The sequence below is a fragment of the Meleagris gallopavo genome, chromosome 10 (genome assembly GCF_905368555.1).
Source record: "Meleagris gallopavo chromosome 10, MGAL_WU_HG_1.1, whole genome shotgun sequence".
Lineage (NCBI taxonomy): Eukaryota > Metazoa > Chordata > Aves > Galliformes > Phasianidae > Meleagris > Meleagris gallopavo.
The window spans coordinates 15,836,982-15,848,437 of record NC_139413.1 but is presented as its reverse complement, the minus strand read 5'-3'; the positions used below and the strand labels follow the sequence as shown (position 1 = coordinate 15,848,437).

The following is an 11,456-nucleotide window of genomic DNA, read 5'->3' as shown; positions in this document are numbered from 1 at the left end:
AAAATTTGACAGTGCAGCACATCGCTGCACCAACTTACAGCTTTCTGTAGAAAAAGCATCCGCTTATTCAACTGTGCTCATTGTCATTGCCAAGATTACTATAAAAGATGAAAGCTTAAGTTAATGCTTACCGAGCAACTTTAACACCCCCACCTATTAATAATGCTAGCAAATTTTCACACCCAGTGTTCAACACATCTTCCCAGAAGTTAAGTGCCTATATGGAAGGAACTCATGAGTGCAGCCAGTGCAGACAAATGGCACAACCTTGCACGGCTTTAAAGAACACTAACTGGGCTCAGTCAAATTCTGTTCTTCATCAAATTTTATTTAGAATTAAAATTTATTGTTCAAAATGTATGCCCATTCTGTACGTATAAAAGTTTAAAAAAAATACATTGATTTATTGATAAGTGTTTCCGGTTAAATTTACATTTTCATACATTATCGTTATATTGCAATAACTGTTATGAATCCTTTAACACTTAGAAAAAAATAAATTAACGGGAATGATCAAACCATTTGAGACCATGCTAAAATAGTTCTTAAAAAAAGAGGGATGAAGTTTGTCCTAGTATTTAATTCCTTGCTCCTGTAAATAAATAACTTCATAAGCAGTACAAGGAAGCAGCGGTTAGAGCAAAGCACTTACCCACAGTACCCAGGGCCATGGCAGGGTGCCAGTACCGTCCAGATGAACAAGGAGAGTTAAGCTCTGTCCTTTCGGCTGACACAGCCCCGGTGCTGGGTGTCTCAGAGCTGAACCACAATCCCACCCTGCTCCCCATAACACCCCACCCACCGGCCCCACTGGAGGAGATCACTTTACCCGAAAGAGTCAAAAACCTGACTGCCTTTGTGCAGAACTTGAGATTACATCTCCAGAGCCAGAGGGATTCAGGCACTCCTAGTGGCAGCCAGAACATGCAGCTCAACTAATGCAAATGGAGCTCTGCAGCAAAAAGAAGCATCAAAACAGCCAGGACCAAGTCCAAGCTTACCAGGACAAACCAGAAGTCTTCAAAACAGCCGTGGATGTCCCTGTTCATTGCAGGGGAGCTGGACTAGATGACCTGTAAAGGCCCCTTCCAACTCTAAGGATTCTGTGATTGTGTGAAAATATGAAGTGAGCACCTCAGGACCCTCCTTTACATGAAAAAACAGAAAAATCTGAAGAATAAAACTACAGAACAGAGTCTTCATCTCCTTCCTGCACACACTGATCACCCTGAAGGGCAGCAGCACAGTTCACTGCTAGAGATCCTGGAAAGTCCTCACAACTACTGTGAGAGGTTGGGGGAGACTTGAAGAGAACACATGTGAACCAGTGTCTGGCAACACAAAGGCTGTTAAGTTAACCATCCACGCTGCCTTCTTGCTGGATGTGTTTCTCTGCACAAATCCAGCGCTGTGCTACACACAAAGCAGCTTCGTCTTGACATCACCCTCTTCAAACGGGATGTTTCAGAACTCCGGGACCTCTCAAGATGGACAGAGACATGCATGTTTGTAGATAGATGTAGATAGATGTTGTATAGATATATACAACAAGGTTAGAAAAATATTTAATTTTTGCTTGCTTAAATAATTATTGAAAAGTGTTAATACATGAATACATTAATATTTGTACAATTAAAACTTTATATATAAATATTTATATTATTATATATATATATATATATAAAGCACTTTTCATAGCAGCCATTGCATATATAGCAAAATGAGTTTGTCTGCAGTTGATGCTGCAAAGCTCAGGCCAAGCAGCGTCAGCCCCCTTCTGAGAGGAACTTCTGTACCAGAGCTGAGTTTCAGGAGGAAGAGCCGTGCTGTTACAAACAGCGTTTGGTGTCTACCCTGCTGTCAGATGCCACCCACCAAAGGGCACAGCGTTTTTAGGGAGAAATGTCACTACGTGGAGTCACTTTGTGATCTCTCAGCTTCTGCCTTAAACACCAGAATCAGGTTAACATGCTCTTCCACAAGGAATGCACAAACATGAGGGAATGCCGTTAAGTGGGTTCACACTGCAGGCCACAGCCTTGCTGCAGCACGCAGCAGGAGGCACCGCGCAGGACTGGGCTCAGCAGCTCATGTTCAGCTTGTTTTTATTGAGTTCCCTTTCCAGGTTTCCTATCAGAGTATCGATACTTTCCTGTAGGTCCTTGAGGTTTGCCCTGTGGCTCCCCGCTGAGTCTATCGCCTGCATTGTCAGATAGCTCTGGAATGCATGTTCCCCGGGGAGGGGCTGTGGGTGCTTCATCAGGCCATCGGCATCATCGACTCTGCTGCTGTCGTCCCCACTCTCCGAATCCTCTGAAGGGACATCGTCATAGTCTGCCTGGCCCAGGCAGTCCCTGGGGCTGCAGAAGTAGCCTTCCCCACAGCCGCTCCAATCACCCGCGTAGCGGTTGCTGGAAGGGCTGTCCAGGCCGGCCGGCCTTGGCCGCAGCATCCCGCATGCGTCAGCGCTGCTCAGGTTCAGCATCTGCGGTCTCTGCCGCCGCGGCCTCAGGTAACGCAGGGCCAACAAGTGCTCGGGAGCCGTGCTGGGATGTGCAGGTTCCTGGGCAGGTGAGTGGTGCACTAGAAGAAAGGAAAATTTTACACCCCGTTTGGCTGAATCCACAAGGCAACACGAAGGGTCCGTGACAGCACCCATGGGCAAATGGCATGCATGATGCGTGCAGACTCTCAGCCAACACACCGTGCTACTGCTGCCTGATCAAATACCATTAGGAAAACCGCTGTAAAAGCCTGGCATTGAAAAGTCATGCCAGATCCAAACTGCAGCAGAGAAATCCTCCCTCAGCAGAGATGCTCCCAGAGCACAGGTCACATTCAGGGCATGAGGTAACCACATCCAGCTCTGGTGCAGACAAACCAAACCGCTTGGCTGAAGGGAATAGCAGAAAGCAAGCACAGCAACAGAGGTTAAAACAACAAAAATACCACTGCAGAGAAACACTTGGAGAAGCTGAAGATGCACCAGAGCTGAATTCTCATGTTTCTCTTTTGCCCTGATGTTCCGCACTATTAATAGAAGCTCATTGGCATTAATTTCTCTATGCAGCCACAACCAGAAGCGCACTCCGACGGGCTTACAGCAGTTACCTGAGCTCATGGTTACACAGCACAAGTTACTAACAGCCACCTCCACTGCTACTGGCTTCCTATGGTAAACAGCACACAATTTTACTGGCCTGCACCTATGAAATGTCTGAGCCGTAGAATCTCTTTCTGTTTTAAACAGGCCATGCCCACCCGTAATTAGCCGCAGACTTTCTATGCACAAATGCACTGTTCAGGATCTCACTGCTCTTCCCTTGCCTCCCTACAGAGCTGCCAGTGCTCCCCCTGCCCACACTGCAGCCCCCCAGGGTGCTCCAGCCTCACTTTACATCTCACAGTAGTGCACAATAACTATCATTGCTTTTTTCCCCCCTCTCTCACTTAAACAAAAGCCCTTCTGTTCAGACTCCGCTCCATTAAGATGAAGGGCCATGGGTTAACAATAACTTGCCAGCATTGCATGTTCTAGCCAAACAAGGACTTATTTGTTTTCTGTTGGAAAAACACGGAAATTGAAGTATTACACAACATGTTGATTATCAAGCTGCCCCAATCTACAGAACATAAAATGGAAGCGTCCAGACTGCAATCTCTCTTCCAGGTCCAGATGCATGGCTTACAGCTCACCAGAGTTTTCTTGCTCACAGCTCTGCACTTATATTTTACCTCTAAGTTAGCTGTGCCCTGCATGCTTCTTGCAAGTTGAGGACTTCAGCCTTCCATTCAAGGTGAGGGGGAGCTCTACTTATCCTACTCATCTCAACAGAAATACATGCTCCCATGGGCAGAGCTGCACCTACCTGCCCTTGCTTTTCTGCAGCAGCGATGTCACAAACTGCTGCCAAACATCCCGCTGGGCTTCAGTGCAGCATGTGCTGCCCAAGCAGCTTATGGTCCCCCTCTTCTAGCTACACTTTCTACCCCTCCTGAACTGCCTCATGGGTCTGAGTGAAGCTGGGAGCTTCACCCTGCTTCTCATCCAGAATAGCCATGACGCTGACCAGCAGCAGACAGACCGTGAGACACGTTCACATAGTCAGCAGGTTCCTCACACAAAACTTCAGAAGTATTCCTGGCTAAGTAAAGCAGAGACTAAGACAAACCCTGTAACAAAAATATTGTGTGGATTTCGATGCTTCTTCTGCAATCATAAAAATCTCTTTAATGAGGCATTATGTTTCTTATATGGTTTATGAACTACTAAGATGAAAGTCTGCATGTTTGCATGTCTATCCTTCACTGTGTGCTAGAGCACACACATTTATACCTCATGCCCACAAATACACAACAAATCCAGACAGCTGCTTTTTGGAATTTTTTATATTATATTATTTTTTTGTTAATTTGCCAGAAATAGATCTTTGTCAACTTTCAACCAACACTGTATTGCCTATCAGCCCCTTTGTGACCCTCCGTATTTCCTAAGTGCTCCCAGTTCTCCCACGAAAAGCAGACAGCTTCCACTTCAAGTAAAATCACATCAATTTAACAAGAAATACAATCCGACATACTATTCCTTTAGATTAACTGCAATTGTCTCAGTGCAGAAAATCAGTAGTTTTCCAAAAGCAATTACTGTGTTCTAAAAGGGAAGAATTAAGAAGCTGTTAAGATGAGCTACATCTTCCCTTAGTCTAAAGAACATAAGGGTTTACACTGTTCAGGTTTGAAAAACAGTTATGAAAACACCCAGGTTAACCAGCTGGCAATTTTCTGCACCATCAGTGAACACACTGTGAAGAATGAAGGAACCACAGCATGGAGCAATGGACGCATCTTCCATATAGCGAGGAAACTGACAACAATTTGGCCAGAGAATACCTGAATACAAAATTAAGCCCACTGGATCTAATGTTGTTTCACAGTGTTCTTGTCAAACCTAAATAAACCCCCCAATATCTTAGCCTGATCTTGCCTTAAAGCAGCAGTGCTTATTGTGGTTCAACTGCAGAAGATGAAATGCAAAGGAATTCACTGTAGGCTGAAATCTACAGGTCACTGATGTCATTGTATCTCCATTAACTGTCTCTCTGAACAGCTGGGGACATGTGAACGCTGTATAATCATTCAAGTGGTCCTTGAAAGGAAAATCTTTGCAGAAATAATTAACCTCACTTGTACTTCAGTAGTGAATCAAATTAGAATTTCACTTCCATTACTGGGAACTGACCCCAATTCGTGGAAAAGCATTTGAGCTCTTAAGTTTAGAAACATGAGATAAAAGGTACTTGCACACAACATTTTTCCTTATGCAAAGCTCTGGAGAAACAACAAGAAGTTGTGTGGCCCCTACTACAAGGAACAGCTCTGCCAAATTACAAATGTAGAAATAAAGTAAACCACTGAGTCTCTTGGAGACCAAACAACTCATGAATCCCACATACTCGATCCTGAATGGTTGAAGCAAGAAAGCAGGAAAACAACAAGAACTAGAAACTAACTAAAGTTCAGATATGGGAACATTACTTCCATTGGGTCTGCTTTCTCTGATATCTTTACTTACATAATGCACTTTTCACTGAATTGCTGCCATTTGGTAAAGAAGTAATTAGAAAAATAAACTTTACATTAAGCAGTGGTTTAATACAAAGCGTAACTACGTGATTGCATGATTTCTTTACTTTAATAGGTGATGCCACAGTACCTCATATTTTAAAGATCCCGATTCTGCTCAGTTATCCTGTGAATTAAGCTGCACTGTCACACTAAAAACATACAGCAACAGTTTGACAGTTCCCCCTGATTAGATCAGTGAAACAGTACCTGGCCACAGCTGCAGTAAATAGTGAAGAACTTCTATGTGTTTTTTGAAGTCCAAGGCACTAGCGAGCTCCTCTGAGTCTGTGAAGACTCTGTTGTTGTGGTTGGTGGTCTCCTGCCTCTGGCTCAGTAACACAGGCCCAAAGCACACAGCTAAGTTCTGGCATGTCATCTTATTTACTTCGTGGTAAGAAGCCACCAGTTTCAGGTGATCCAACAGCATCTTCAGGGTAGCCTGCAGAACAAAACGCTCATTGCGCAACACAATACTGCAGCACTGTCACCTTAACATCACTGCTCTAGAGGGATAACACCAAGGCTAATAGCTCAAGCTTTTCTATCAACACCCAGCAGTGGAACGCCTAAATGCTGAATAAGAGCTGTGTTAGACTGTCACAGAGGAGACAAAGTAGGACAGAGTTTCTGGTAGAATTCATCTCGTTTCTTACCTCTGATCTCAGTTCTACATGAAGGAGTTTTCTAGCAGCGGAGAGGAGATATCAAAGAAGGGAGAGATTGCAGAAGCAGTACAGGCAAGCCAGATATATTAGAAGATGAAGAAACCCTTAGAAAGACTTCAGCGTCAGAACAAGCCTCCAGAAGTTTACTTAGCTTTCAACAAAAATAACCCATTGCTAGCTGTTTGGCCACCCAGTCCTGCTGTAAATGAGAACAGCTTACCTGAAATCTAAAAATAAAATAGTGCCATTTTTACTGCTTAGCTTCCAGAGACAATCTGTAAAGGTTCACTTAAATGAAAGTTATGGCCAGATACTTTCCCTCTTGAAGTATTTTCAAAGACTTGGAGCATTACAAATCCGTGTTTTCAGAAAATAGTTGTACATGTTTTGACATGTTTTAAATCCAGTGTGAAAGTACTCCTTTATTTTCTGAAGCTGGCAATTTACCATTACTTGACCCCATTAATACCACTCACCTTCTCAACATCTGGGAGGCAATCCAGAAGGGCTGCTGTGTGCTCAGAGTCACTCGGGTCATTTTCACAACCAGCAGCTGCCATCTTCAAGGGATTTTTCACCATGGCATCCACCACTGCTTCATAGAGCTGTTTGGTTATCAGTGGAGAGGGCAGCTCTCGCAGGTAATCCTTTAGGACACCTTCAGAAGACGTACAAGAACAGCTGCTGTTATCAAGCTGCATGTTCACTGTTTGGAATGGGTTGGGTTGGAAGCACTAAGGCACACAGAAATCACATATCTTCCAGGAAAATTCTTCATGCCAGTGACAAATTCAGGGGCTGGGGACAGGAGGAGGCAGTAAGGGTAGAATAACACCAGCAAGCCAAGCAGCAGCTCTCTGCACAGGACAGGCACTGGCTACAGCCAGCGGGCAGCTCTGCGCCTGCAGCTCTGCAGCACTCTCGTCCTTGCTGCCATCCCAGCACCGGGCTCTCCCAGCTGCACTATGTACAGCTGCATCTCCAGAGCTGGAAGAGAGGTGCTTTCTGCAGGACGCAACAACCCGGCAGCACTGCATCCAGCTTTTATGCCTTCACAGATGCAAACAAATGAGAAGGAACCGAGTGTCCGCATTCATGCAAGTTGATGCTAAAAGCTGGCTACGCTTCAGTGTGAGCCAATTTCAGCAACTATAAGAAGAAAAACCCAGCAGAACACTTCTGCTTGGCCCTGGAAATCACACAAACATAATGCCATGGGGCAGCGCATCCAGCACAGCCAGCACTAAAAGCTCTTATTGTCCTCTAAAAGCATAAAGAAAAAGCATTCAGACCATAAATATCTGCCCATTCAGCTAGATTACAACTTAAGTTTGTTAAGAAATGATGCATTAAAAAACCTTTTGAAAGAGGACACTAATTAACAGAGCAGTCTGTCCTCAGATAAGGCACACTTGTAAAGATAGAAGATTTTTTGGCACACGCTCCACGTAGCTCTGGAAAACCCCAAATCAATGTAAATGCTGTCATGTTCTGCTATATGATAAAGCAACAGTTCATATCAATTCTGTCTTCATAACTTAACTGCAAACTGAATCACACTGCAGAAAGCTTTTTATGAGCCTGTTTATAAAAAATACAAGGAATGGAAGCTAATGTTTCCCCTTTGCAGGCACGTTTGCAGTGGCTTCTCGCTGTGTAACTGGTACCACTGAGAAATGAGGATTGCACCCAGTGCAGAGGCAGCCAGCCAGGCCCTGCCCCACGAGCAGTGCAAACCTGGCAGTAGTGCCCTGTACAGCCCCTCCAGCTGGGCAGGCCAGCAGCCAGCACACAGCCCCCCCAGCACAACATAGGAACCTACTGGCAAGGATCTGAGAAACAAAACCAGCCAGCTCTATGTTTTCCTGAACACAAATTCCTCTGGGCTTCTTTATTTGCTTTGGGGTTTTCTGTTTTTATGCAGAGCAGTTACAGAAGTGGCATATTACGCTTCTGTTTAGTAACTTATTCACATTCCTCCCTTCCCACCAATGATATTTCATCTCAATTCAGAAGTGTCCCACGTGCATCCACAGGTGAAAATGAGAGCAATGTGGCAGAGGAGGCACAGCACAGCACAGCCTGAGATGCCTTTCCCTCTTATCTACACAAAGCACCAGCAGGAAATGCTGACGCTGCCATCCTTTGGGTAGGGAAGCCCAAATTCGGAATCAGTTTTCAGCAGGAAAGGACTAAAGATACGTCCAAGTCAGATCAGCTAGTGCTACTGCAACAGTCACAGCCGATGACTGAGAATTCCTCTGACAGCAACCACAAACACAAGTCTACCACCTGCTGAAGGACCTTAGAATCATAGAACCGATAGAATCATTAAGGCTGGAAGAGACCACCAGATCACCTAGTCCACCCATGAACATCATGTCATTAAATCATGTTCCTCAGTGTCCCTGGGTAACGGGCAGCTCGGAAGCCACTAATGCCCTTTGGCCTTTCTACATGTTTTTGCTATTCACTCTGCCAAATTAGCCCTGTTTTCTTGCAGGAAGCCATACTTCCTGCTGCTAACCCACTGGCACGTTCTCCTCGCCACGAGCCCTCACCCTACAAAGCAAATGGAGACAGCAAGCTGAGATTACCATCCACTTCAGTGATCCCTCATTTTTCTGGCCCACTGAGCTGTTAACAGTGTTACACGCTTTATTTAGAGATATGAATTCACACGGATGAGAACAGACATGATGCAACCACTTCTACTGGTCAGCTCCTAAAACTGGCAGCGCACTTGGTTTTGAGCCACGAGTGCCTCTGTAAGCCTGTGCCAACCCCAGGGGCAGTTCTCAGTAAAGATTTAATCATTAAATGCTCATTCTTTGGTCTTTGGAGAGCTGTCAAAAAAAAAAAAATATATCTGTATAATCATCTGGAAAAACAGAGCTACTCAAATTTCAAAAAGGACACAGGAAAGCACTTCTCTCCAAATGCGCCAAGATTTATGCTGAGGATTCACATTCTATGGAACAAATGCTTTGGCTTAGGAAAGTACGAGTCATGAGATGCAACCTCAGCACCGCAAACACAGCATGAAGAACCGGGGCAAACAGCCATTGCCCAGGCTCCCTGTACAGTGAGATTGTGCTCTGCGGGCTCTTTCCTCCCATGCTGAGCGTAGCAGGTAGCCCAGCTCTGCCAGCACAAAACTGCTGCCTCACCTTTATGCCCAAACCGTGCTGCCCACAGCTAAGCAGAGAACGGCTCACCCTCATCAGTGTGGCTTAAAGAGATGGTAGCGTGGCATTAAAGTACACTTTTCAGATTGAGCACCACATCATAAACCCATGACAGAAAGCACAGAGAGACTGGCACTGCTGCCCTGACAAGGCCTGCTGTCTCCACTGAGCACTCCTGCAGCTCTGAGCTCAGCTTCTATCAATAACAGCGGATTCTGAGTGCACAGTGCCTCTGGGGACAAAGTGCTTGTGATGCATTTCAGGTTCTTCTGTACACATACAAGGAAGCCTCGACACCCTTCCTCACGATATTTCTGAAACATTTCTGCAAATAGTTCTGCTCTATATCATTTCTGGTAGACACGGGAGTGCAATGCCTTCTTCATTACTGCAACAAACATCAAATAGGTCAAATATTTCATTAGCCAAAAATTTATATTTGAAGAATCTGTTTCACATTTGTCTGCTTACAAGTCAACATCAGACAGTTTCTGCTGTTTTATAGCACAATTGATTTACTAAAATTGAGAAAAGTTTTCAAGAATAATAAATATCATCATGTTAGAAATCATCACTGCTTCTTTCACGAATCTATTTGCAAAGAGAAGAAAAGCATTAAGTTAAAAGATCATTTCTATTATTTACTTCTTCTGTTCATCTTCTCCCGATAGGGGATGCATCACACATGGCGGAGTGCAACACAAGTCAAGATTCTGGTGCTGAGAACACCAGTGCTGGTGAGCAATGATGAGCCCAATCGTGAGGCAGGTGAACTGACCTGCTGGGTCTGTACAAAAGGTTTGGTTAACAAAGAAAATGCCACTGGGCAGTATCTTCTGACAGTACCTAGAATAATTACAAAACGTACTGAACACAAAATTAATTCCCAATACACTGCAGTGAAACAATCAAATGGGATAGAACTGCTCAATGCCTCTGAATGTCACAAAGTGCTCCAGCACAGAAAATTTACACCCTGGCTGCTGATGTTAACATTTTCCATCACTGGGTTGGAAGTAATGAAATGTTCTTGTCTAATTGACTCAAGCGATTAGTTTACTCCTCGATCCCTGAACTCAGCTCAACTTTGGTTTACATAACAAATATCATCAACAGCTACAAAACTGTTTGGCCTTTAAGTCACAAAAACACCTGACAATTTCAGCTGTACTGGGCACCAACACTCCCTTAAAAAGCTGGGGCAGGTGAAGAGAACTTTTGTCAGACCTCCTGCTCCTCTGCCCCCAGCCCCTCTCCTTCACCAGGATGCTACTGTGAAAGCCCCCACCTTGTGCAGTTCCCTTCCTACACCAAGTTTCATGGGTCAGTGGAACTCCATCCTCCTCCCTCCCAATCACAGCTACTTGAATACACACCTCCGACGTTACTGAGCTTGCTTTCGCAGTACAGAGAAGCACTTAACGGCTTGTTAAACAACAACAGAAGACTAGTTCAGAGCCTCACCTTCTGAAAGGTATATTACAAACATGTCAAAATTATATACTGGAAGAGAAGTCAAATCGTTACCTGTTATCACATTAATATCTGGGTACCGGCTTTCAGAGAGAGTCACCGCCTTGCTGTCCCTCTCAAACGCCTCTCGAAGCTCCTTCTTAACTGCTGCAGAGCCACACAGCCGATACAGGCCTACAACCTATGGGCAAGAACCACAGCTCCACATCAGTTATCCCCGCAAAGCAGAACGCATATCATGTTTGGCCTCACCTGGGAAGTGCAGCAAGATGTTCAAACAACTGTTAAGCAAACTCAAACAATGCCAACTGCTAATATTAATTGATCGTGTACACCATCAAAAGTTACTCAAGAGGCAGCTGACAGGCAAGTGACTAATGCCAAAGCTTTCTGCAGCAGGGGACATCCTGAGCAGTGTTCACTGAGCCATCCCAAGCTGTAAGCCAGAAGCACAGCACCAGGTAATTCAGAATCCACTCGGACTTTGCTTTTATGTAAAAACTGG

At 44.7% G+C, this 11,456-nt stretch overlaps 1 protein-coding gene across 11 annotated transcripts in view; it reads right to left on the bottom strand.

The window, feature by feature from the left end:
* Positions 1–307: 307 nt before the first annotated feature.
* The window catches only part of SYDE2 (synapse defective Rho GTPase homolog 2), a 29,102-nt gene continuing 17,953 nt past the window's right edge, over positions 308–11,456 (bottom strand). For 10 of the 11 annotated variants that reach the window (XM_085232286.1, XM_085232287.1, XM_085232288.1 and 7 more), the window contains 4 exons: positions 11,006–11,132; positions 6,767–6,948; positions 5,833–6,064; positions 308–2,583 (listed from right to left, as the gene is read on the bottom strand). In XM_085232286.1, coding sequence (XP_085088412.1) covers positions 2,081–2,583; positions 5,833–6,064; positions 6,767–6,948; positions 11,006–11,132 — 1,044 coding nt within the window. In that variant the 3' untranslated portion in view covers positions 308–2,080. Of the gene's footprint in view, positions 2,584–3,111; positions 3,171–5,832; positions 6,065–6,766; positions 6,949–11,005; positions 11,133–11,456 lie in introns of all 11 variants that reach the window. The other variant, XM_085232292.1, reaches the window with a different exon arrangement.